This window comes from Pleuronectes platessa, chromosome 2 (genome assembly GCF_947347685.1).
Source record: "Pleuronectes platessa chromosome 2, fPlePla1.1, whole genome shotgun sequence".
Taxonomy (NCBI): Eukaryota; Metazoa; Chordata; class Actinopteri; order Pleuronectiformes; family Pleuronectidae; genus Pleuronectes; species Pleuronectes platessa.
In genome coordinates, this window is record NC_070627.1 from 15,595,240 (window position 1) to 15,623,030 (window position 27,791).

A 27,791-nucleotide genomic window follows, 5' to 3' on the forward strand; every position below is an offset into this window, starting at 1 on the left:
ACACAGATTCAGTCAGTGAGTAAAATATGAAGAATCTAGGTGTTTTTAAGTGTTTTGTTATTTTATGTCTCTGCAAATCATGAATTAAGAGCAAATACCAGTTCATACACTACAGGACTTTAAAATATACCACAGTCCTTTGAGTTGAGTTCAAATAAGAAAAATGTTTACTGAAGTTAGTTTTCTTAAAAAAGTGTTTTTTTTATTAATATAAGATAATAAATATAAGCTCATTGTTTAAAGATTGAAATGCGGAATGTGTCTGCCTCAAAGAAGCTGTAAAATACGAACTGTATAAAAGCTGTGAATTACATTTGTCACTTTGATAAACATTTTCTCTCTCTTAAAAGAACACGGTCGCTCACTGAGTGATGGTATTTGTACAATATTGTCTATGATATAACCCAACAAAAGAAAGAAACTGTGTAGTAAAATCATATTCTCACTAATGCATTGTCTAATTTACTCATGTTTTAAAAGATTCCAAAAGTCTGAGACCACATTTACATGAATGAGAAAGTGGTCTCAGCCTTTTGGCCCTCAACCTATATATTGTATATAAATGATCTACATGTATATAGACCATTTGTTTATAAGTCAAAGGGAGAGCTTATGACAATAACATTCAAAGACTGTTCAGCAAACTGGTTGTTTGCAACGAGACACCTGAGCTTCATCTGTAATATTCTCGCTTAAAAAAGGATTTTCTTCATCTTATCATTGTTACGTATGGAATAGACACTAGCCAGACTCAAGCCTGGTGTAAATGGTATGTGCTTTAGCTGCTTGACAACGCTGAGACTAAGCATGAAGGTGTTACACAACATGTCCTATTTCACTTCAGCCACATCTTGTCATCAGTCAAACCTGAAAATCAGCCAATGAGAATCATTTTCTTTCTGCCATTATTTTGTGGAATTGGGAAACGAATGCTCTATAATTAGACCAGACTGGAGGCAGGTCATTTGTGTGTTTGTCAAAGTGATAGAGTGAATCATTCTGACAGTGGAAGTGAGCAGAACTAATGGAAAGGTTTGTGTTAGTTTTACTGAGGCAGATTCAGTCTATGTATTGTACTCTGTGCTTTGACCTTCATGACACAACACCCGAAGGTTGTTGATGATTTCATTAAACAGAATCCAGTCTCTATTGTTTCTTCGTCATCGTTTCTAAGTGTCACCCGTTGTATGTGCTTGGATTTATTTCCCAATTCATCTTCTCAGCATCTTCATGATTATTATTGAACAAATATCAAAATAATCAGCCGCATGATTACAGCATTGTAAGAGGAATCCTTTTATCCACATGCAAGACAAAGCTGCAGTTGTTGCACCAGCAGATTTGCCTCCTGCTGCTGGGACATTGATCAGCAAAATAAAGTCTTTCAGTGTTTCACTCTAGCTTTTCTGAATGTTTCTCTCTTTTCTCCAGATGTATTATATTATCTTATTCCACATATCAACCATTTGGTGTTTCTCAGATTTCTGGATGGTAGTGAGGATATAGATTTCACACTTCTCCTTCATTCTATCTGATTATTCTATATATATATTTTTTAAGAAAACTAAGTAAAGTGAAAAGTTTAACATTTTTTGTTAAAGTTGAGTCACTGAAATTATTTCCTAAAATGTTTGTGTTGTCTACTGCCACTGTTTACTCTTGTCTTAACCAAACAGAGAGATGAACAGACTCGGCCATAAACAGCATGCTGTGCTCATGTCACTGATGTCCCATTGTTCCCGACGGCACTAATGAACGTAATTATAGTTAATGCCAGCAGAGAACATGAAAAGATACACGAGTGGATATGTATGTGTTATAATCAACAAACATCTTAATTGACTACCAGCCACGTCATCCCTGTTTCAAGTACTGCTGGATTAGATCCTGCTTTAAAGAAAATTAGCCTTTTCACCAGAGTGTCACATTTAACATTGGCTGCTACAATTACCTGATTTCTGCTAATAATGTTACAACAGATCTATAGATAGCTCGTTCCTGCCTAATTTATAGAAAATATTCAATTCAGCCTCAGGTCCAATTACTCGAAAGCCCACCCTCCTTAAAATGATTCAAAGATTAGTAATTTTTCACAGGCAGAAGGAAATATGATTACTTCTAATGACAGAGAGAAGAGAGCACACAACTCCAGGACTCTTGTTCAGGATCCTTTCACTAATTTGATGTAATCTGTGTCTTCATCAGAGAAAAATACACATTTAACACTGTAACGCAACATTGAAATAGAGGTCCAGGATCAAACAAAGACAGTTGTTTGATTGTATTTATACAAAGACATCTTCAGTTGTGATTAATCCGATAAGGACATTGCATAAGCCCAAATAATTGTATTTAAATAAGAAATAATTAACCAGGCAGTTTTTGCAACATGAACACTGACTGTAATTGAATATAAAGGAGAACAATGTGTGCTTGCATCACTTAAACACGCAAAAACACACACACATGGACTAGCGCACTAAATAAGTGTGACCATTATGTGAAGGAGGATGTTACAGCCCTGAGCCCCAAGAACAAACTCAATCTCAGGTCCACAGTGAAGCAACTGACAGCATAAACTGATGGAGTTTACATTAAAGAAGCATTAAAGAAGATTGCAGGTGGTTTCTACTAGTTTCTACGAGTAAATGAAAGGAGGCCATAGAGACGGGTACTTGGAGAAAGGAAATACTGATAAACATAGCTTTAACAAGGAAATGTGGTGGGGCTGACCGTGAGCAATGAGGAGGGCAATGGTTCAACATCGTTTAGGAATTTATTCCACGGTAAAACTGTAAGATCAGTTGAAGGAGACATTTTGACAGGAAATAAAAAGAGGGGATGATTTAAACAAAACACGATTCAACCTTAAAACTAGAATGGCCCTGAGTAGAGCTCCCAGCTCCACCAAGGCCTAACAGTCCCCTTAAATCCAACCAAGCTGCAAAAAATGTAAACCCTAATTTACTGGTTCCTGCTTCTCCAGTGTGAGGATTTGCTGCTGGGACAAGTAGTTTGAAGGCATCACTTCAGGTTCTTGGAAACTCAATATTAGTTGAGGAATAACTATGAGATAACGTGATGACAGTAAAGTTGGTTTTCAAAATAACAGATCAGCAAACACATGTCAGTGAGTAGTTGTTAACAGTAAAGCACAGATTTAACAGACAATTCAACACATTACAAACAGTTGCATAAAGCAAAAAACGATATATGATTTCTGATGCCAAAAACAATTCTAGATTATCGCGTACACTAAGCGGATCTGAGAGATTTGAAATCTGTTGCATGAATGCGTTCATGAGCCACAACTATTACAAGAAATGTTTTTGTTGTAAGGATCCTCACGCCCGAGTCATTAGTGAGGCACAGTGGGCAGCGTGTCTCCTCCCCAGCTCTCAGAGGCTCATTAGACCCTCGCTGTGCCTACATACAAAGATCCTCCATCCTTGTGTATGTGCACGAGAGATGATTACAATTCAAACATATGCAGACACAAGAAAGCCCACATATACAAGATACACACGTGGAATTAGTCATCATAGAACCTTTTACCTGCTTGTCAAATATAAATTCATTATCACACACATCCACTTTTCTTCAGTCTTTGTGAGGACCCTCTTTACCTCAACCAATCAGGTTATTAGATGTCCATGAAACTTGGTAGAAGATGGAACACGGGCTACTAAATGGTAAATGGTTTTGTATTTATATAGCGCTTTTCTAGTCTTCATGGTCACTCAAAGCTCTTTACAGTACAGCTTTACATTCACCCATCCACACACACATTCATACAGTGCATCTATTAGCAGCACTTTGTTATATCAAAGAACTCATCTGGACAAAGGCGCAGAATTAGGATTTCTTTTCACATTCTTTTGCAAGACATTTACATTTTGATAGGTTTCTCAAAGAATATTTCATAGATCTAGATAAATAAAAAATCTGGCATTTTTATGGGACTCATATTTATGAGATCCAAATAAAAATCTAGATCTTGTGAATTTAATAGTTTCATAAGGAGGCTGTTGGTTTAGTTTTGGAGGCGTTAACCCTAGATAAATGGACTTTATCAATGCATGCAATATGGTGGCCTGTCAGCCTCGGTGGAGATATGTCCTTTCTGAGCACCCTTCAAGTTGACATACGATATTCCCCTATATTCCCTTAGCATAACCTTAACCATCATAACAAAATACCCCAACCTTTATGGTGAATGTAATCTTAGCCTTCAAACCAAAGACCGGCCAAAATGTCCTTACATTGTCGTGCCGGTAACCAAAACCGGCTTCTGACCAGTCACATGTTTTAATGTTGTATCTGATCCGTGTACACAACATCTCTGGTGACAAACACATGAGAATGAGAACAGGGTCACAGGATAATAACTTGATGTTTATTTCATTCTGTGGTACAGGCGGTGTAATGGAAAAACAAGCAGAGGCTTTCTTTGGAACCACGCCACTGATTGATTTCTTCAGTGAAGCATTTCCTTGTTGGGATGAATGAAAGTCCGACAGCCTGGCAAACACAGAACCAGTGATATGACAAGAGAATTTGACCAATAGAGATGTTACACAAGATTTTATGAATCACTCTTTTGGTGAAAACTCTTCTTATTGATGTGGTGATATGAAGTAAATGTTTGGACAAGATTTCGCAATTCTTTTTAATTGAAGTATTTTCTTAAGAAGCTCACGTTTCCAGATTTGTGAGGTACTACCACAAGAATATAAGGATCAACAAAAAAGATTCAACAAAACCAATAAATTCTCATTTGTTTTCCTTTAAATTGCAGCTTGACATTTTTTCACAAAAACCTATTTGCTTTGACAGAGAAAGTTAGATGATAACTTTACAGCAAGGAGCCACTTAAGTTTTTATATTCATCCTAAATATATAAGTGGTACCGATCGTCTCATCTAATTCTCTTTAAGAGACCAAAATGTCAAACTGCTGCTTTGGGGGAAATCCCAAAACATTTCATTAGACAGTCCAACACCTTCAAATTCGCATTGTTTTCTCATTGAGTTCAAGTCCTCTGCTTACTGACAACAACAGTTAAGTCCATCATGTGAGATTTGGGAAATAAGAGTCAGTTTTCTACAAACAGTAGAACAGCAGTTATACTACCCAGCAAAAACTATAATTGCGTCTTATTTACATTTCCACGTATACAAACGTGAGCCAGCGCCTTACGATATTATCCAAAGTAAGATCCTGAATCCTGTGAGACTATGAACCAAAGACAAACCTGACAAAACATTAAATTAAATCAAAAGTCTCATCATCAATTTGCCATTTTTAAGCTTTGACTCACGCTTGCGTTTCGCTGCTTTATCACATTTGTCAGAAGACACTGAGCTGGAGCGTAGGCACAGCTTTCTAATCTGCCACACAAAATGAACAAACTACATAAAGAAGCCTTGTCTCACTCTGTCTTCATTAGCTCTGACCTTTACAAAAAGAAATCAGTCTGCCGGGAGACGTCTTAAATTTTCACTTGTGCGAACAAGGTGACGCGTTGACTCCAGACTTGCATCATCTGACACGTAAATTACCTTGAATATAAAAAAACACACCAATTATATCAAGTATGCTACACACTATCATCATTTTCCCCTCAGTGTTTTTGTTTATTACACAAAACTGGCGTGACAATAAATAAAACTCTCCACACATGAATAATGATGGACGTTAAATCTGTTTCCATTTTCTTGCATACAAAAATACATCCAATATAATTCCGATATTCAAAATATTCTCCTATCGTGTTCGATCTACACTGACATGAGGCCACTTTCATTCAAACAGTTTCGTCCACCGACCAACAGCAGCTGAAATGACAAAAAACACATCGGAGAAACCGCAAAGCCATCGGACTGCTAAGTGGATTTACTGATAGCTGAGGTTGTCTAACGCAGCTTACCTGTTGATGATGATCTCAACTACAGACAGTCACACCCTCCATTATAGAGATTGGAGGGGAAATGAAACATTAAGCATAGCCTTTGTGTTTGTATGTGTTGTAAACACCAAGAGAATGGCTAAAAGTGGAGCTGCATGCTGGGATGTCACAGCGTACAGAATCAGTCTGTTCGATCTGTTACTTTTCATTTACTTCTCACTTTATCACAGCGCATAGTGTCGTCTCACCACTGCCTTCTCATTTAAGAACCTTTAAGACCAATCATCGCCTCCATCCTGGCCGACAAACCTTTACACTAATATGATGGATTTGCTGCCAGGGGTGACAGGAGTGATGCATTGATTACTAATGGTAATTGCAGCTATAGAGAGTGGCTGAAGATTCAGACTTGATGAGGGGGCGGGTTTCCTTGACTGACGTCACAGAGTGAAGAGGCGGGACTTGCCCCTCCCCTCCTCCTCCTCGCCCTCCACCTGGGGGATGCGGGGAAGCAGTGCAGAGCGGGTCAGACCCCAGAATCGAGGTGGAGACAAGTTCTTCTTGGTGGCATTGAACTTCCAGCCCATGTGCGAGCCGCAGGTCCGGCACTGAGCGATAGTCCAGGCGTACCTGACGGCAGAAGAACAGGGCAACATATGTCACAGTCGTCTACAGAAATGCTTCCAGAAATCAGTGTAATGATTCCAGAAATCCCCGTCTGTATGTGACTCACAAGTCTCGAGAACTTTTCATCTCATGCAGGAATCACAAACTCACATGTAAAGTGGGCTCAGAGAAACCTTTACAATAAATATGAAAACATGTATTTATTTTCTTTTCTTTGGTGCCACTGACCGTCCTTGTTGATCCCTGTATTGCGCTCTGTAAATAAATACTTTCTTTGCTTCATATCGGGTCCTGGCTTTTGTTTGACTGCACCCTCACTTTCCCAAGCCTGTTGCCCTTATGTTATGTCCTACTCCGAGCCACCAGAGGGCGTAACACAGATCAATTTAATTCTCTATCATAAACCAAATATTCCACTGATCAGTATCTTGTCAGGTTCTCTTGAAATGTATATCAATTTATTTCCACACATGAGAGGATAATAATCTTCAGACATGTGCAACTGCACTATTAGGAACTAAAACTAGATTTCATTTTATTAGATCAAAAGTCTTAATTGATAAGTTTGACAATAACCCTGGACCACAAACAAAAAGGAACAGATGTTCCATCAAAAATAAAAGACATTATTGTTCATGATAAAACACAGTAATGCCAAAGACTTTGAATTTCAGGCAGTGGGCAACATCAGAATGGATTAAAGCTGGACCTTCAATGCAATGTGTCAGAGGTAGAGTGAGGTCTCACTCATGTCTCATTTAAAAGGACACATTTACAAAAGCACTGAAAATCCCAGTGACAGGTCTGAGTCATTCAATTTAGTGTGTTATGTGTTGTATTATTCACAAGTCTGGGTGGGGGAAGAGAGCTTAATGGCATTAGTACGGCAGAGTTACCCTGGAAACCAGCTGTGCAGTGTGGATGGCCTGCCAACCAGGTTGAGGTTGTTGGCTTTGTAGACAGTCAGGGTTTCATGGACGTAACCGTGAGGGTTGACGTACGCTGCCATGGGGCCGTACAGAGACAAGCTGCAGAGAGAGGAGCGGCAGGTGGAGGATGTCAGCAGCAGCAGTTACCATTTGATTAAACAGCTCAGCCAAAAAGGAAATATCAGAACGATCCAATGAGACAGAACGGAGACTTCATAAAAAAAAGGTATCAAACTCAGTAGGAAATGCCAAAATCTGAATTTTATATCTGCATCCACTGTAAACCAACCATTCAATACATAGACAATAAAACAAGTAAACAGGGTTTTTTAAGATGCAACATACAGTGTCAAGGTGAATATGTGCATTAAATGTGTATGTTGAAAAACTGTAAACTGTTGTTAAATTTCAGTCATGACCACTAATGTCAGAATAAGTATTGTGTAGTTTCCGTATTGCAATGGAAAGTACAGAAAACCTTTGATGTTATACAGTCTGGGATAGTTTACAGTATACTGTATATAAGCTATAATCAATATTGTAAAATTAACAATGTAATGTAGCGTGTGTCACTGATGAATCCACATAAAACCGTCACATTCACAGATTCTTCTGCTCTACAGAGAGTCTTAGTGTCTTTGTTTTGGTTCTGTGTTGCTGCACATTACTTGTCTGGCTGGAACGAGCTTCGATACAGACACAGAACATTCTCTAAGTAGAGACTTGGTCACTGGAGGACAAGACATTTAGCTAGAAGGAGAAAACCAATTTCAAACTTGAAGAGCGCTTAGAGAGCACATACCTCCACCTATGCTATGTCATGTTAAAGAAGGTTTCAAATATAATCGCTGGATCCTTGCACAGACAGCAGCAGAAACTTTAGTTTGCGTCATTTTCTCCAAGAGTCCAACTCTAGTCCAGTAGAATTGTGGGTCCCTAATGGAAAATTCATTTAACCATATATATAAGTCGTGGGAGTGTGCTTTAAAAGAAAAAGAAACACTCTAATATCTTCCTAAGAAACCATATTCAACACAGAATCACTCACTGAGATTATCTGGATGACCTCAGACAAAACTGTGAACTACAGAAACAGCTCAGGTTTTTTCTATTAATATAAATACTAACCGGTAAAATGCACTGAAAAGTTAAGGTTTCTGTCTTTGAGCAAAATATAATAAAGTAAAGATGTACAACTCCTTGATTGCCAATACTTCAGGGAAAGACCTTTGTGAATGTAGGAGTATAAAATGTTGCATCATGTTATATTTTTGACGTTATTACCGAATTAAATGACTTCCTGTTTGATGTGAGAGGGCTGTCAGAGCTGATTATTGGACCAAATATGCAGTACTGGCTTTTTAGCTCTCTGTTTTGGTCACCTGCCAGATGGAAGAAGTTGGGACACCGTCAAGTGTAATATCACCAATGATTATTTACTTATTTCCAACAAAATGTCAAGTCTCTTGAAGCTTTTATTAACACTGCTGTGAGGAATTAACCTACAGCATGTCACAATACTGACGTAGGAGCCTTGAAGCAAAAAAAAAAAAAACGATGTTCCTCACCTGAAGATCTCGTTTTTGGTGGTGATCTCTGTGTCCTGGCACTGCTTACAGCACAGGGACGTGCACTGAGGAGGAGAGAATAAAGGTAAGTGTTTACAGGATATAAATATGTCAAATTTTTCTCACTGAGGATCCTAGTAACCAATCAGACAGTTAGCTGGGCGACATGAGATCAGATCTTCAGTGTGACCAAGGAGCAGAGCAGACGATGGGCAGACACACATCCAGCGACAGCTTTACAGCTCCTGGTAATGCAACCATGGTACTTAGTGTTTAGAGCTTGTGTCTCACTCTCTTAACGTCTGTGATTAGGCTACAGTGAGACTGGCCATCTTCACAGGGAAATATTTGTCATTTCTGTCATTATAGAATCCAAAGTTAAATCATACTGAGAGTCCAATGTAAAATAATTTCTTTGATCGATAAATGTTAATGATCGCTTGCAAAAAAATCTGATTCCACTTCAGGTACATACCTTTGTGATATCTGTGTTTCAAGTACCTGTCGGTTATTGTTAATCTATAATGCAATATTATTTATGCCTGGAGTAAAACCTGCTTTAACCTTTTCTTTCATGATGAAGACCACATGACACCTCTCACCCTTGTTTTAACAAACATGCCCAACTAAAGAGGGAAGGTTTTGATCTAATGACGGAACAAGAGGAAAGGTTAACAAAGGTTATTGTTGTGTGATGGAGTGAAAGAGCAGTCCCATGTCGACTGTGGCTGAAAAGAACCTGTAACTGCCCTGACACACAGGACTGAGTGAAACCAGGACGACAGAGGCCAGACTGCATTGTACTGTTTATATTGAAATGTGGATGTTAGCGGAGAGGAGAGGAAGGCAAGATAAAGTAGGAACAGCTTCTTTAATCTGGATCCAACTCACCGTCACATTGGAATTTCAGACAACACATGGATATAGTCACTGTGCACAGTGTAGACTTTACTGTAGGATCTGACTGCTGAGGAATTAGATGTTGATAATGACGCTGATGTATATGTGCACGAACTATTTATCTTTTAAAATGTATTGTTATAGGAATTAATCAAACTCGGTTTGCTTATCTTGAACTTAAGAATGTAGACACTCTTTTGGTTGTGAAGGTCAACTGAGTGTCAACACACTCGTCCCCTCCTGTCACTCATGGTTAAATAAACCAAAGAACATCAGAGGCAGAAACAGATACACTCCAAACAACACAGACTCTTACAGCACAAATCAAACCATGAGGGAAACGATGGATGAGGCTGCAGGGTATAAACGAGACTCAAAGTTTGGTGTGTTGGAGCAGGGATGGGGGGTCACCTGGGACGTTTTCCTTACCCGGTCCATGATGTCCAGTTCACAGCGGAGTCTCTGGATGGCACTGCCTATCTTCAGCAGCTGGAGTCGCAGAGCATCGTCTATGGGCAGACAGGCCGCCACTCTGTAGGAGAAGTCTGACAGAAACCAGGTAGGAGTGAGAGAAGGAGGGATGAAAGAAAAGAAAGCACAAAGAACAGAAACAAAGAGGCGGGCATGTGGGTGGACGTCTGTGTGTGTATACGTCTGTGATCCATCTGTGATCCATCCGTAATAAACAGAACAGAGGCTGACCTACGGCGTTCGTAGGGAGGGAATCATCCTTCAGATTCTCGTCCCATTCGTGGAGGTGTTTCTTCACTCTGTTCATGAGTGACTCCTGTGAGGTGGAACACAAGAGCCACAAATCAACGTGGTTTACATTTGCAGCCGCGTGCTGTTTATGTACTGAGGAAATTCCCGGGCGTGCACACAGGGCTGATTTACTCACAGAGTCATAGAGTGCATAGACCCAGGGCGGCCACGGCGTCAGACTGGCACAGTGAAACTTCCTCTGTGATGAACAACAGTGGAATCATTAGTCAAGTCAATTTGATCTGATTCTTACTGAAGGACCCAACATCCATTCTGTTTCCTCGCCTTGCTTTCTCGCTATTACTGACATGCATGACATGGTCAAAGTATTTGGACAGACCATAGTACCATATGTATGCGTGCCATAGTTAAACTGAAGAAGGAGGTGACCTTTTTCTGTTGCCAAAAAGAACAAAGAACACTAAAACATTGTGTCATGCTTTAAGATATCAATTGATTGCAACAAACTTACTTATATACAAATACATATGTATAGATATAAATATTTGATGTAAATGTACTTTTTGAAGATATTTTGGGCAAATTTTGGAAAATTACTCCTGCTTTTCTGTTTTTTAAATCGTTGCACTTTGTGAAGTTCTGCACTTTGATACCACTTTAGCTTTGTGTATATGTTTTTGTTTGAAAAAGCTGCAGCATTAACAACATTTTACGATTATTATATTGACCAAAAAGTAATTGGCAGCTAGTCTGACTATCAATCAATTGTTTAAGATGCTAAAACATTTGATGATTTTCTAATTTCCCTTAGTACACATTACGGTCAAACAAAACAAGACATTAGAAGATGTCAACATGGATTCTGAGACTTGGGATGGACTATTAATTGAAAAAAAATATTTGAAGAGAAATACGATAGATGATTGTTACCCGTAGCCTTATACTTGGACAGTTAGGATTCTCCGTTTTTGATTCAGAAGTGGCAAAGAACATGTTTCTTACAATTGCTGCACAGTCCTGTTGTGTGTTTGTGTGTCTGACCTGTTGATATTTAGTCCACCAGCACTGGGACTTTTTGCAGCTCTGGGTTGTGGGTTTGGAAGAAGGGTGCATGTGGAGCCTGGTGAGGGGCCCGAGCTGCACGGCAGACAGGGGATCTGGAAGGATTCGCTCTGGAAGGATCTGTACTTTGGCTTGTCTGATCCTGGAGGAGAAAAAAACAGAAGGAGACAATGACAAGAGGCTATGGAACAACAGAGAGGGAGGGAGGGAAATGTGAAAGAGTACAGGAGAAGTCAGATGAAAGTGAGAAGATGAGTAATTGATTAAACAACTGGTTGCTGGCTGGAAGATATCTGGTGTATGACAGGATGTTTGTAAATGTGAGGTGATCATAAAAAGGTGCGGTGTGTACTTTTTCTCAGCAGGAAGAAGTTTTCCCTCAACTCATCATCCGAAACAAACAGTAAATCTTTAAAAAAAAAGGACAAACTAAGGCGAAGAAATAAGTTTAAATTGAATTCAGAATTCAAAGACCGAAAATGTGTATTTGCTTCTCAAGGGTCTTTATCCACATACATTTCTTAAATATATACAGTCATCTGTAGAATTGCCCTTTACATTCAAGACAAGGTGTCATGGTATAATATATATTTATGCTGTGTGGCAGGGAAATTGCCATTAAAAATCGAATAAATATAGTCAATATCACTGCACAGACGCCACAAGAGCAGTTTGCATTTGACCGATTGTTATCTTGAAATCTACACTTATTAACGTGGCTTGCAGGACAAGAAGAGGTCAACAGGATTATGTCCAGCCATTTGTGTGGTTTATATAATAACAACTACATAAAGAGGGAAATGAGGACAGGAAATGAGGACAGGGAAATGTAAACAATTTCCTGTCCAGTGGAGGATGTACACATGCATGATCTATAGTATGACTACAACAATTGAATAAGCTGCAAAATTAGCTATTTATTGCTGAGCGGCATTTAATTGCAACACATTTATTCAAAGAACAAAAAAAATCTACAAAATAATGAACATAAACTCATCATAAATCTGATTTAAAACACAAAAGTGCATGCTGAATAACATGTGAATGTGAATAAGAGCTGCATAAATAAATACAAGTGGTTGAGACTGGCTGATCCCTTCTTCACTGTTTAAGGCGATATGAGGAGTTAGTGTACCCTCTAGCGGTGAACCAGGGGAGCACTGTTTTTTGAGTAATGCTGAACCTGAAAGTGCAGTCGTTACACGGAGCTCCACATAATGGCTGATTACACACACAGTGTAGTTTGTAATCCAGAGAACAGCTGACTCCCTGACAAACAATTAGTATGAAAACCTGCATGACTCTGAGTCCTGATGACTATTGTGAGAACTGAGGCACAGTGTTTGTCTCTATTCGGTGACGTGTACATTTCACAAGAGTCCTGTTTTATGGGGCCAATTCAACTTACCCATCTGCTTGAGTTCTTATCTCATGGACCTTGAACCTCTGCCTCCCCACAGCTTTCACTTTGACTGTTTCAATGCCGTACTCCTGTTCCTCCCGGTATGCATAGATTTCAGCGGTCGTCCCAAACTCTGGATCAAGGTCACTTGCATCACTGCAGGAATAGACATAAAACAATGCTATTAAAATTAGCATTGCACTGTATGAAGGGAGTTAGACAGATGGGGTTTTTAACCATTTACCAGGATTCCCAGGTTTTTTGTTTAAAATGTGATCATTTCTGGGCTGAAGCAGAGTGACCCCTGACGACAGCTCTCGGACTTTAAATAAGTGTCACCGAATGCTCATCATGACTCATAAACACGGTTTGTGTGTGGGATATCAGTAGTGCGTCCGTTTAACATGTATAATAACAGAAACGTGCCATCCATCAGATGAAAACAGTCAGACATCAACATCAATGTTCTGCAGAGGCAATTCCATAAACATGTACCTGTGTGCGAGCACAGCAAATGTGCGGTCTTTCTGGATGACGCTCCTCATCATGCTGACCTCCTGTGGCCTGAAGAGCTGAAGAGGAAGCGTCTGTCCCGGAACCAGCATCACAGCCGTGTGTGGCAGCACAGGGATGGTCTGACAGCTGTCCTCATCGTGGACTGTGCGGCCGTGAAACTCCTCCATGTCTGCACCCAGATACTGTCCAGGCAGGGGTCAGAGTCAGCACAACACAACATGACAACAAGATGACCACAACAGATGCGGAGGAATCACAACACGGCTCTGTGAAGGCTTTAAAAAACACTGGAAAGGTCTTGGTGGCCCTGAAGTACAAATCCCAACGTCATTACACAAGAACAAATCACGGTAAGGGAGAAGGGAAGATGCTGACAAAACATGTTCTTATTTGCCATTTTGTGTTCTTATTTGTTGTTGTGTTTCCTAATTTAGTGGTGTGTTTTTGTATCTACCGTTGTGTTTTCTAATTTGTTATTGTGTTTTCTTATTGCTGTTGTACTTTGTGATTTGTTGTCTTTTGCACTTCAGGGCCACCATAGACGTTGCACATGTGTGGTATTGAATATGTAGAACGTCATGACACTTTCAACTTTGGCATCACTCACAGAATGGGATGTGGGAAGACTTTGGTCAAAGGTGATGATGTTGGGCTTCTCTGCCTCTTCACTGTCTCGGTCCTGAGTCTCCATGCCATCTTCCTCCTCCTCTTCATCGTTGTCTGTTATAGCACAAAGACAAAAGATGCTGTCAGAGAGGCTAGTTAGCTTCCTAGGGGTCTGCTAACTAACACAACAGTGGCAGCTTCATCAGCTTAACAAATCAAAGTGGTGCTCTTAAATGAACGGAAAGCGAAAGCAGTGGTTTCAGTCAGGATGAGATATCTGTACAGTGGCCTGCTGTGCACTCATGCTATGTTAGCTAGCCGTTAGCCGGGGGAGCAGATCAACTTTCTGCAGGTGAAGCTATATGCGGAGTTTCGGTGAGTTTAACTGTCACCTGGTAAGAGTTGTAGCTGGTTTCCCATGTTGTCGTTGATGTTGTCTTCGCCTCCAGCCCTCTCGTCAGCCATATCCCTGTGTTTACAATGCAGACACTTCTTCTTCTGAGGCCTCCTCGGTGAGCTGCGGTTCCACAGCGCCCCGTCTCGGTTAGAGAGAATCCGCTGCGCCAAAAGAAGACAAGTCAAATAAATCGACACGACCAAAACATATGTCCCAGTAGGCCAGTACTGAGATTAACGCTAGAAAAAAAAAAATTATAATTATATCAAATATGATTAAGGAAGTACATTTGAGGTACAGCAGACAAGCAGATAAGTGAGTCAAACGTTATTTTATACACATATCCATTGCACATCTGCATTTCAAATGTAGGTTATAAACCACCTGTCAAAAACTCCTGGGAAAAACACGACAGTGTAAAGTACTGAATTACATTTAATTAAGTACCATATGTCTTGCTTGTACTTTTCCTTTTATGTAAAACATTAATACACTTTTACCACATTTCAGAAGTAGGAAATTTACTTGTTACTCCAGAACTGATAACCATAGCTATAATTGCATGTGAGTGTCTTAAAAATCATGATAAAAGTTCAACTATATTACAGGTTGGGCTATTACCAAAATGTGGATGCTTATATGTATTTCTTTCCAAATATACATTGATTCACTAAACGAACATTATCTAAAAGTTAACTGAATACAATCATAATATAATATCTCAAAAGTCCAGTACAAGTTTAAGTTAACTCCTTCTGACAGACACTATTACTGTACCTGCACTGAGCCTGGTAAATGGCTCAGGGTTTGCTTATATTTCAAGGAAAGTTAATATAGTGTGAGAGAGGAGACTCTGCTGAACACAGTGTGGAGGGTCAAGCTTGTGCTGTCAAAGATGTGGGAGTTACAGCAACTTTAACACTGTCCCTCTTCCTGCTTTTCTGGATTTGTTAATGACTGAAGTTACTGATATGGAACCTGAACCACAGCGGCTGATAGTTGAGATTCTGAGTTACTGGGTTTCGGTTGTTCCTGTGAAAGATCACAAATTCTCCTACCTTCCAAAGAATGAGATTGTTGTTTCTCTTATAAAGAACTGCTGTGGAAACACTGTCAAATTATGTCCTGAAACATGTTTGTGATGAAGCAGTTTTCAAGTTTTCTCCAAAGAGTGGTTTATGTTTTTGTTAAAACAGCGTTTCCAAATTACAACAATGGAACAATAATTGACTGGTGTCTTTGTGTCAACTACTTCTAAATGTAAAAGGGTAAAGGAAGAAATATAACTTTGTTCTTTGGAATTGAATTTAATGTTGGAATTGTGCAGGATGGCTAAATACAAAACATCCAAATTATTAGATATCAAATTGTGCTTTGTAAAGGAAGTGTTTCATGGATTTTTAATAGAATGTAAAATCTTGTGTTTGACCTAATATGCTGATAGGGTCTAATTTATTTTTCTTCTCTATCGACTTGAATTATTTAATGAGACGGGCGGTTTGTTTGTATCAACCACATCCCTCTTTACAAATAGAATTATGAACTGAATGGCATTTAATATACAAACGTTTTTTTTCCTGAACTCTCCCCACACACATAATCTCTCACTAGACCTGAATTATACTCATCATGAACTCTTAATGGAAGCTTCTTTCATATGCTTATTTAATGGATGGTTAATTATTCTTATTTGGAAATTAATTCGTTTGCCATTAACTACTGGATATTTTGGTCAATTTTAGTTATTTGTCTGTTTATCAGTCATACCCATTTGATTTGAATGTTAACTTGATTGAAAATATGATTATTTATTTTTCAAGTGAATTGATTTCGATAAATTTTCTTTGATACCATTTGTAGCTAGGTAAAGCTATCTGGGTTAACTCTTATCGGGAGATACAATTTTTGACAGGTGAAGCCATGTCTGGTACCCAACAATTTTTTCAATTTAGAAAACCTACGCTACATGTGTGATACACCATTTGTTTATGTAGTGGACCACAGGGAAAAAACCTAATGCTTCTGGTGTTGCTAATAAAAATTGGTTTGTTAGATAAAGAGTCCTCAGCGTAGACATCCTGAGTAAAGTGTGGGTTAATTTGACATATTGATGACTGTGGAGCTAGGGTGACAGCAGTATGGGTGTGGTGCCTGCCACATGTGATGTCCAACCTCCCTCAAACCTAATGGTTATTGATCCACTCTGAGCTCTAAAGCAAAATCCTGCACCATTAGAAGGAGACATCTGTGATTTGTTCCCCTGCATAGAGTTAGCTAGATGAGATTTGTGCAGTGCTTCCAGGATTCGACACAAGACTAGTCATCTCTGCTCAGCACTTTAGACGTTTAACCATGGCTAAATCATAATGGTTTTAGTAATAATTTACATATTGACAAGTCATGTGCGCTACAGCTTATAGAACACTTCCCTCCACGTAGTTTAAAACCCCCCAGCTCAAACAGATATGCAATAATAAAAGTGAATAGGCTGAAACAGGGTAAACTTTTAAACAGTGTTAATTTATTGTTCAAAACACCATATGACAGTTGTTGGCAAACAGTATGTGTAATGGTCCATGAACACTGCAGCTGCCGTTCTGATGTTGCAAAACTGGTCCAGCGTCTTTGCAGTCTTCCAATCCGACATCCATGAGTCGCACCGTCCTCTGAAAACAGGGTTGGGCTTTTGGGTCACTGGTTGCAGCTCCACAGTCCACTACTGCCACTCGTGTCAGTCAGCTGGAGGGGCACGGACGGGATCACAGCTGCAGCGATGAGGGCTTACTTAGACCTCTGCCTCATCTTCCTCCTTTTACGCTTCAGTCTGTTGAAAAGAAAGCACAGTCCTTAGCACAATGTACGAAGGTTTGGTACCCAACCCTATTCCATTGTAGAGTACATCAGGACAGAACATCACAGGTCATTTTGCATGTTGGCAGCATCAGTCCAGGACCAACGCTATATCTGATAATGTAGGCTGAATCACAACTGAATAATTGTTGCATATTCAAGTTGTGATTGGAAAGTTTAATTGGGGCCTACAAGGCTTCTGTGTCAAACATCAATGACAAGCTATATATTTAACTGTGGTAAAAGATTGTGTTGGACCCTTTCTCAAATTGAAGCTTTTGATACACCAAATGTTTGATTTAGAGAAAGCAAGCTGCTAAACTGTTTATCATTAAATGAATGTATTTAGAGTTTTGCTTAATCAGCAAGACTAAGGCCATGATCGTATAATACTGCCTTCCTCTTTCAGTGCAGGACTTTAAACCAAATGTCATAATTTAACAACTGGTGGCACCAGTGAGTTCTAACACTTCACTAGAACTTTACTATGACACTACATCTACTGTAGTAGATTCATTATATTAAGTGTAAATTTCAGCTGTAGCCAATAAAATACTCCATTGTATTGGTCAAGATGGTGATGTTGAGAACATTTACAATGTTCAACCAAAGATAGTCTACTGGGATGATTGATAGGATATATTGTTAATCAGCACGAGTACATGCTCTTTTCCAAAATCAAACAAATAAGCAATGACTGGATACCAGGTTTGTGAACACAACCGAGTGGATCATTGATGCTTACCTGCGCATACGCTTCTTCCTCCACTAGAATACAAAAAGAGACAAATATTAATTTGAGATCAAGATGTAAACCATGTGTCCCCCTCCCACACAGTAAGTTACTGAGCTGCAGACAGAAGCAGCACATCGATCTTACATCAAGAATAAAGGCGTTTGTTAATGTCCACAAAACATGGACAATCAAAGTAGCTGCATATGATAAAGGGCCAGCGCTGCAGACACCGCAGCGTGCAGCACTGAGGGCCTCAGGTAGCATTAGCATTATTCAGCACATGGCATTGTACTATAAGCTGCTGGCGCTAAAATGACTACTAATGTTGAAACACTGGAGGGGAGACTGCCCAGACATTTATAGAGAAGGGTAAAGTTAACAGTGTTAACAGCAGGGTTCTTATATGTTAGCTTGTTAGCTAGCAGGTTCGAGTGCAGCTGGAACAGGAAACCAACAAACTACAAACTCCATCTTACCTTAGCTCTCATCGTGTGGAGAAGATTCTGTGGAGATAAACACAAGAAGATTAGTAAGAATTGCGGATGATTAATAAAAAGTAAAGATTCGTTTGGATTGTCTCGGAGAAGAAATATTGCTGCTTACCTCGAAGCGAGGAGAGCATGGAAAGAGGATGTGACGAAGGAGGAGGGCGGTATTTATAGGGGCTGCGGCGTCGTCATCACACTTGAATCATGGGAAATGTAGTTCAAATGGGCAGACAAGCGTTTTGACCACTCATCTGCCCAGTGAAAAAAAAAGTATTTGAATAACTGACGTAAAGTACTTAGTGTTAGAAAAAAGTGTTATAAAAATTTTATTTTAGAAATAAAGTATTATCACCCATTTGCATGAAAGTAATCTAGTAAAAATGAGTAAAGATCCTGTGTTCAACACTTAACTGAAGTAAAATAAAATAATAAAACAAATTGAATATATCTAAGCAAAATAGTCCTTGTTCTGTAGTGAAAGCTCAGTTGAGACTGAGATAATTTATGTTCATCTGTGACATATCTGGTTGAAAACTGTAGAAACTCTCCCGTTGATAGAATGCAGTAATAGGAACGTTTCCACCCAAAGCAGTAAAGTAGAATTAAAAAAAAAACCATCGACCAAAACAGGTTAATTATCCTGCGGTTAAATAGACTGTTTCCCTTGGGTGTTAAAACATAGCTTTTTCTCAAAATCATCTAAAACCAACACATAATCTTGTTTAAATCATAAATCTTGTTGATCATAGGATACTGGCTTGATATAAAACAAAACAAAAGAAAGAATATTCAGTGGCGTTTCTACATTAGGGTTACGTGGGGCACTGCCCCACCAGATCCAGATGGCGCTGTTGTTCAGAAAGCTCAATACATCTGTACTTTGTGGCAAAATATATTTTATTTTATTTTATATGCAAAATAGCGCGAATGTCTGTGTGAATAATCACAAGCACAAACATTATAGTCTTGTTTTGGAGTCATTTGATTCGTGTGTGTTTCTATCTGTGTGCTTGCTCTGTGAAATGAGCTTCTCTCTTGCCGTCCGTCTCTGCTTTGGGGGCCACGGCCCACGCTTAAGACTGTTGCCATGGAAACACCAATGAGCGTGAACCACAGAGGCCGAAGTTAACATTGGGCGGGGGGGGGCACTTTCAGATGTGCCCCACGAAATCTGCCTAGCAACTCGACTGGTCCAAGTCATCAGGCCCTTAAAGTCATGGCCAGGTTAAACCAGTAGGGGGTCCTGGGGCAGATTCATTGAATTAAATCTGTTTCGGCCTTTTCAAACTAGATGTGTTATTTGCATATTATAAATTGTTGTCGAGTGATATCACAGGCCTCTGGGAGCAGCGTCGCATCTGGGACCAGAGGTGTCGCATCTGGGACCAGAGGTGTCGCCTTCGGGAGCAGCTTTGTCGCCTCAGAGAGCAGCAGCGTCACCTCTGGGAGCAGTGTCGCCTCAGGGAGCAGCAGCGTCGCATCTGGGACCAGAGTGTTGCCTTTGGGACCAGCGTCGCCTCTGGGAGCAGCGTCGCCTCTGAGAGCAGCAGCATCGACTCTGGGAGCAGCGTCGCCTCTGAGAGCAGCAGCGTCGCCTCTGAGAGCAGCAGCATCGACTCTGGGAGCAGCGTCGCCTCTGGGAGCAGCAGCATCGACTCTGGGAGCAGCGTCTCCTCTGGGAGCAGCGTCTCCTCTGGGAGCAGCGTTGCGTCTGGGAGCAGAGTCGCCTCCGGGAGCAGCGTCGCCTCTAGCAGCAACGTCGCCTCTGGGAGCTGCGTCACCTCTGGGAGCAGCGTCGCCTCTGGGAGCAGCGTCGCCTCTGGGAGCAGCATCGCCTCTGGGAGCAGCGTCGCCTCAGGGATCAGCGTCGCCTCTGGGAGCAGCGTTGAGTCTGGGAGCAGCGTCGCCTCTGGGAGCAGCGTCGCATCTGGGAGCAGCGTCGCCTCTTGGAGCAGCATCGCCTCTTGGAGCAGCGTCGCCTCTTGGAGCAGCGTTGCCTCTTGGAGCAGCATCGCCTCTTGGAGCAGCCTCGCCTCTTGGAGCAGCAGCGCCTCTTGGAGCAGCATCGACTCTGGGAGCACCGTCTCCTCTGGGAGCAGCGTCTCCTCTGGGAGCAGCGTTGCGTCTGGGAGCAGCGTCGCCTCTGGGAGCAGCGTCGCCTCTGGGAGCAGCGTCGCCTCTGGGAGCAGCGTCGCCTCAGGGATCAGCGTTGCCTCTGGGAGCAGCGTCGCGTCTGAGAGCAGCGTTGCGTCTGGGAGTAGCGTCGCCTCTGGGAGCAGCGTCGCCTCTGGGAGCAGCAGCGCCTCTTGGAGCAGCATCGCCTCTGGGAGCAGTGTCGCCATTGAGAGCAGTGTCACCATTGAGAGCAGTGTCGCCTTTGGACGCAGCTTCGCCTGTTATAGCTGCGTCGCCTTTGATAGCAGCGTCGCCTTTGATGGCAGCGCTATCAAAGGCGACTCTGCTATCAAAGGCGACGCTGCTGCCATTGAGAGATTTGACATCAGAAGCTTCTGATTTCAAGTTCTCTTTCTGCGTCTCTTTCTCATTGTCCTCTGTCCTTGGTGGAAGCAGCTTTGTTGGGGTCTTTGTGATCTTCAACTCATTTGCTTTCAGACTTTTTAGCTTCACCTGGAATTAAAGGAAACTGATAAAACATTAGCAACGATGAGCCGATTGAGTACCAAGTGAAACCAGAAACAAAAATAAAGAGCATCAGCCTCAACTTGTCTCTTTAAGTTTTTTATTATTCTCTTCTTCGGCTTTTAATTATGAATTTAACAAGAAACAATCAAAATATATGAGGTAATTTCCCATCATGTGTCTAAACGTAAACTATTCAGCCTCCGGTTGATTTTATTTCTTCAGCTGCTTGAACTGTTCAGATGTTAAGACTGAAAAAGAATGTAATATAACTATGGGACGTATTACAGGAAGATTTGCTCATCGTGATTTCACAGTTGAACATTTGATTGATTTTTTAGATTTCTTTAATTTTTTTTTTCTCTACCTGGTTGAATTTGTTTTTGATTAGAAAACAAACTGTGAACTTGTCCCGATCATTTTATCGTTTGTGTGAACTTTATTTAGTTTTTGTATTTCACAAATCTAAACTATGTTTCACACTCTCCTTGATAATCTGCTCCAGATTTCACAAGTGGGGTTTTTGAGCTAGATTTGGTTCTGATGTATTCTGGATGGGAAAACATTTTTGAAATACATATTTTTAAATCTTCCTTATTCAAAGCTTTCTGCCACATTTGGTCATGTGATCATATTCATGAGGATCATCCAATGTGAAGGTTTTAATTCTTCATTTTCATCTTCATCTTCATTCAGACACGACCACTCGTTATGACGTGACTGAAAGTTCATGTTCAGTTTTGTTCGGTCACTTCGGTTTGTTGTTTTCAGATATGATTCCAGTCTTGGCCCTGATCTGGGTTTGACCTGTAAACTGGACCTTGACTCTGTCTCATAGTGGAAACCCTTTTCACCTGTTATATAATGGGTTTATGATGTTTTTTTACATTATTACCATTTCTGTTAATTCATCCAACTTCACTAATGGACTCAAAAAGACTTGCTGTGGTTTTAATGCTGATCAACGAAGTGATAAGCTTATTTTAAAGGAGCAGGAAATCATCCCATACATATATTTTTTGTTCACAGCCCTGAAATCTTCCTTTTGGTGTTGTTCATGATTTGATTGTGCAGCAGAGCTTTCACAAACACACAGTGGCGTCTCTACATTAGGGGCACGTGGGGCACTGCCCCACCAGATACAGATGGCGCTGTTGTGCAGAAAGCTCAATACATCTGTACTTTGTGGCAAAATATATTTTATTTTATTTTATATGCAAAGTAGCCTGAATGTGTGTGAGAATAAACTTAACTCACAAGCATTATAGTCTTGTTTTGGAGTCATTTGATTCGTGTGTGTTTCTGTCTGTGTGCTTGCTCTGTGAAATGAGCTTCTCTCTTGCCATCCGTCTCTGCTTTGGGGACAACGGCCCAAGCTTAAGACTGTTATCGTATATTCTATAAGTTGTTGATGATGAAGAAAGGACTCCGAGGACCTAGTACCTTCAGTATAACAAAGTTTATTACACAGAAGTTTCACAGGTCAGGACGGGCACCATGGTATACCCGGAGACATCACACAGCCAAATGGTGAAAATCTGACGTGCGGGGGTCTTACACACAGTTATATAGGGACATATGTTCCGCCCTTGACTTCAGGTAAATGACGTCCCCTTATGGGATGGTTGACTAAATAAGGGCACGTTTTTGTGTCCGAACATCTAAAACATACACATAATCTTGTTTAAATCATAAATCTTGTTGATCATAGGATACTGGCTTGATATAAAACAAAACAAAAGAAAGAATATTCAGTGGCGTTTCTACATTAGGGTTACGTGGGGCACTGCCCCACCAGATCCAGATGGCGCTGTTGTGCAGAAAGCTCAATACATCTGTACTTTGTGGCAAAATATATTTTATTTTATTTTATATGCAAAATAGCGCGAATGTCTGTGTGAATAATCACAAGCACAAGCATATAGTCATGTTTTGGAGTCATTTGATTCGTGTGTGGTTCTATCTGTGTGCTTGCTCTGTGAAATGAGCTTCTCTCTTGCCGTCCGTCTCTGCTTTGGGGGCCACGGCCCACGCTTAAGACTGTTGCCATGGAAACACCAATGAGCGTGAACCACAGAGGCCGAAGTTAACATTGGGCGGGGGGGGCACTTTCAGATGTGCCCCACGAAATCTGCCTAGCAACTCGACTGGTCCAAGTCATCAGGCCCTTAAAGTCATGGCCAGGTTAAACCAGTAGGGGGTCCTGGGGCAGATTCATTGAATTAAATCTGTTTCGGCCTTTTCAAACTAGATGTGTTATTTGCATATTATAAATTGTTGTCGAGTGATATCACAGGCCTCTGGGAGCAGCGTCGCATCTGGGACCAGAGGTGTCGCATCTGGGACCAGAGGTGTCGCCTTCGGGAGCAGCTTTGTCGCCTCAGAGAGCAGCAGCGTCACCTCTGGGAGCAGTGTCGCCTCAGGGAGCAGCAGCGTCGCATCTGGGAGCAGCAGCGTCGCATCTGGGACCAGAGTGTTGCCTTTGGGACCAGCGTCGCCTCTGGGAGCAGCGTCGCCTCTGAGAGCAGCAGCATCGACTCTGGGAGCAGCGTCGCCTCTGAGAGCAGCAGCGTCGCCTCTGAGAGCAGTGTCGCCTCTGGGAGCAGCATCGCCTCTGGGAGCAGCGTCGCCTCAGGGATCAGCGTCGCCTCTGGGAGCAGCGTTGAGTCTGGGAGCAGCGTCGCCTCTGGGAGCAGCGTCGCCTCAGGGATCAGCGTCGCCTCTGGGAGCAGCGTTGAGTCTGGGAGCAGCGTCGCCTCTGGGAGCAGCGTCGCCTCTTGGAGCAGCATCGCCTCTTGGAGCAGCATCGCCTCTTGGAGCAGCGTTGCCTCTTGGAGCAGCGTCGCCTCTTGGAGCAGCCTCGCCTCTTGGAGCAGCAGCGCCTCTTGGAGCAGCATCGACTCTGGGAGCACCGTCTCCTCTGGGAGCAGCGTCTCCTCTGGGAGCAGCGTTGCGTCTGGGAGCAGCGTCGCCTCTGGGAGCAGCGTCGCCTCTGGGAGCAGCGTCGCCTCTGGGAGCAGCGTCGCCTCTTGGAGCAGCGTCGCCTCTGGGAGTAGCGTCGCCTCTGGGAGCAGCATCGCCTCTTGGAGCAGCATCGCCTCTGGGAGCAGTGTCGCCATTGAGAGCAGTGTCGCCATTGAGAGCAGTGTCGCCTTTGGACGCAGCTTCGCCTGTTATAGCCGCGTCGCCTTTGATAGCAGCGTCGCCTTTGATGGCAGCGCTTTGTTGGGGTCTTTGTGATCTTCAACTCATTTGCTTTCAGACTTTTTAGCTTCACCTGGAATTAAAGGAAACTGATAAAACATTAGCAACGATGAGCCGATTGAGTACCAAGTGAAACCAGAAACAAAAATAAAGAGCATCGGCCTCAACTTGTCTCTTTAAGTTTTTTATTATTCTCGTCTTCGGCTTTTAATTATGAATTTAACAAGAAACAATCAAAATATATTAGGTAATTTCCCATCATGTGTCTAAACGTAAACTATTCAGCCTCCGGTTGATTTTATTTCTTCAGCTGCTTGAACTGTTCAGATGTTAAGACTGAAAAAGAATGTAATATAACTATGGGACGTATTACAGGAAGATTTGCTCATCGTGATTTCACAGTTGAACATTTGATTGATTTTTTAGATTTCTTTAATTTTTTTTTTCTCTACCTGGTTGAATTTGTTGTTGATTAGAAAACAAACTGTGAACTTGTCCCGATCATTTTATCGTTTGTGTGAACTTTATTTAGTTTTTGTATTTCACAAATCTAAACTATGTTTCACACTCTCCTTGATAATCTGCTCCAGATTTCACAAGTGGGGTTTTTGAGCTAGATTTGGTTCTGATGTATTCTGGATGGGAAAACATTTTTGAAATACATATTTTTAAATCTTCCTTATTCAAAGCTTTCTGCCACATTTGGTCATGTGATCATATTCATGAGGATCATCCAATGTGAAGGTTTTAATTCTTCATTTTCATCTTCATCTTCATTCAGACACGACCACTCGTTATGACGTGACTGAAAGTTCATGTTCAGTTTTGTTCGGTCACTTCGGTTTGTTGTTTTCAGATATGATTCCAGTCTTGGCCCTGATCTGGGTTTGACCTGTAAACTGGACCTTGACTCTGTCTCATAGTGGAAACCCTTTTCACCTGTTATATAATGGGTTTATGATGTTTTTTTACATTATTACCATTTCTGTTAATTCATCCAACTTCACTAATGGACTCAAAAAGACTTGCTGTGGTTTTAATGCTGATCAACGAAGTGATAAGCTTATTTTAAAGGAGCAGGAAATCATCCCATACATATATTTTTTGTTCACAGCCGTGAAATCTTCCTTTTGGTGTTGTTCATGATTTGATTGTGCAGCAGAGCTTTCACAAACACACAGTGGCGTCTCTACATTAGGGGCACGTGGGGCACTGCCCCACCAGATACAGATGGCGCTGTTGTGCAGAAAGCTCAATACATCTGTACTTTGTGGCAAAATATATTTTATTTTATTTTATATGCAAAGTAGCCTGAATGTGTGTGAGAATAAACTTAACTCACAAGCATTATAGTCTTGTTTTGGAGTCATTTGATTCGTGTGTGTTTCTGTCTGTGTGCTTGCTCTGTGAAATGAGCTTCTCTCTTGCCATCCGTCTCTGCTTTGGGGACAACGGCCCAAGCTTAAGACTGTTATCGTATATTCTATAAGTTGTTGATGATGAAGAAAGGACTCCGAGGACCTAGTACCTTCAGTATAACAAAGTTTATTACACAGAAGTTTCACAGGTCAGGACGGGCACCATGGTATACCCGAAGACATCACACAGCCAAATGGTGAAAATCTGACGTGCGGGGGTCTTACACACAGTTATATAGGGACATATGTTCCGCCCTTGACTTCAGGTAAATGACGTCCCCTTATGGGATGGTTGACTAAATAAGGGCACGTTTTTGTGTCCGAACATCTAAAACATACACATAATCTTGTTTAAATCATAAATCTTGTTGATCATAGGATACTGGCTTGATATAAAACAAAACAAAAGAAAGAATATTCAGTGGCGTTTCTACATTAGGGTTACGTGGGGCACTGCCCCACCAGATCCAGATGGCGCTGTTGTGCAGAAAGCTCAATACATCTGTACTTTGTGGCAAAATATATTTTATTTTATTTTATATGCAAAATAGCGTGAATGTCTGTGTGAATAATCACAAGCAAAAGCATATAGTCATGTTTTGGAGTCATTTGATTCGTGTGTGGTTCTATCTGTGTGCTTGCTCTGTGAAATGAGCTTCTCTCTTGCCGTCCGTCTCTGCTTTGGGGGCCACGGCCCACGCTTAAGACTGTTGCCATGGAAACACCAATGAGCGTGAACCACAGAGGCCGAAGTTAACATTGGGCGGGGGGGGCACTTTCAGATGTGCCCCACGAAATCTGCCTAGCAACTCGACTGGTCCAAGTCATCAGGCCCTTAAAGTCATGGCCAGGTTAAACCAGTAGGGGGTCCTGGGGCAGATTCATTGAATTAAATCTGTTTCGGCCTTTTCAAACTAGATGTGTTATTTGCATATTATAAATTGTTGTCGAGTGATATCACAGGCCTCTGGGAGCAGCGTCGCATCTGGGACCAGAGGTGTCGCATCTGGGACCAGAGGTGTCGCCTTCGGGAGCAGCTTTGTCGCCTCAGAGAGCAGCAGCCTCACCTCTGGGAGCAGTGTCGCCTCAGGGAGCAGCAGCGTCGCATCTGGGAGCAGCAGCGTCGCATCTGGGACCAGAGTGTTGCCTTTGGGACCAGCGTCGCCTCTGGGAGCAGCGTCGCCTCTGAGAGCAGCAGCATCGACTCTGGGAGCAGCGTCGCCTCTGAGAGCAGCAGCGTCGCCTCTGAGAGCAGCAGCATCGACTCTGGGAGCAGCGTCGCCTCTGGGAGCAGCAGCATCGACTCTGGGAGCAGCGTCTCCTCTGGGAGCAGCGTTGCGTCTGGGAGCAGAGTCGCCTCCGGGAGCAGCGTCGCCTCTAGCAGCAACGTCGCCTCTGGGAGCTGCGTCACCTCTGGGAGCAGTGTCGCCTCTGGGAGCAGCGTCGCCTCTGGGAGCAGCATCGCCTCTGGGAGCAGCGTCGCCTCAGGGATCAGCGTCGCCTCTGGGAGCAGCGTTGAGTCTGGGAGCAGCGTCGCCTCTGGGAGCAGCGTCGCATCTGGGAGCAGCGTCGCCTCTTGGAGCAGCATCGCCTCTTGGAGCAGCGTCGCCTCTTGGAGCAGCGTTGCCTCTTGGAGCAGCGTCGCCTCTTGGAGCAGCCTCGCCTCTTGGAGCAGCAGCGCCTCTTGGAGCAGCATCGACTCTGGGAGCACCGTCTCCTCTGGGAGCAGCGTCTCCTCTGGGAGCAGCGTTGCGTCTGGGAGCAGCGTCGCCTCTGGGAGCAGCGTCGCCTCTGGGAGCAGCGTCGCCTCAGGGATC

General features: G+C 42.0%; 2 protein-coding genes and 1 long non-coding RNA gene across 3 annotated transcripts in view; 1 reads left to right on the forward strand and 2 right to left on the reverse strand.

The window, feature by feature from the left end:
- LOC128425379 (40S ribosomal protein S26) overlaps positions 1-27,791 on the forward strand; it is a 178,121-nt gene that overhangs the window by 103,482 nt on the left and 46,848 nt on the right. The window lies entirely within an intron of this gene.
- On the reverse strand, positions 4,375-14,767 carry crbn (cereblon). The gene is made up of 11 exons (XM_053411892.1): positions 14,634-14,767; positions 14,243-14,355; positions 13,615-13,817; positions 13,126-13,275; positions 11,697-11,859; positions 10,831-10,893; positions 10,635-10,719; positions 10,362-10,477; positions 9,033-9,097; positions 7,432-7,563; positions 4,375-6,538 (listed from the first exon to the last, which is right to left on the reverse strand). The coding sequence occupies exons 1-11, from the start codon at positions 14,704-14,706 to the stop codon at positions 6,349-6,351; spliced, it is 1,353 nt and encodes a 450-aa protein (XP_053267867.1). The 5' UTR covers positions 14,707-14,767; the 3' UTR covers positions 4,375-6,348.
- Positions 17,138-18,901, reverse strand: LOC128425427 (uncharacterized). Its single transcript, XR_008333130.1, has 4 exons — positions 18,828-18,901; positions 18,701-18,727; positions 18,234-18,256; positions 17,138-17,462 (listed from the first exon to the last, which is right to left on the reverse strand). It is a non-coding gene; the product is annotated as an uncharacterized LOC128425427 (long non-coding RNA).

Excerpts from the sequence above, each read along its gene's own strand:
- crbn (XM_053411892.1), bottom strand. The coding sequence starts at position 14,706 with ATGGCTGACGAGAGGGCTGGAGGCGAAGACAACATCAACGACAACATG. Across the intron at positions 13,818-14,242 it reads GTCTTCCCACATCCCATTCT|TATCTGGGTGCAGACATGGA; the intron begins GTGAGTGATGCC and ends CTGCCTGGACAG. Across the intron at positions 7,564-9,032 it reads ACCAAAAACGAGATCTTCAG|CTTGTCTCTGTACGGCCCCA; the intron begins GTGAGGAACATC and ends CTCTCTCTGCAG.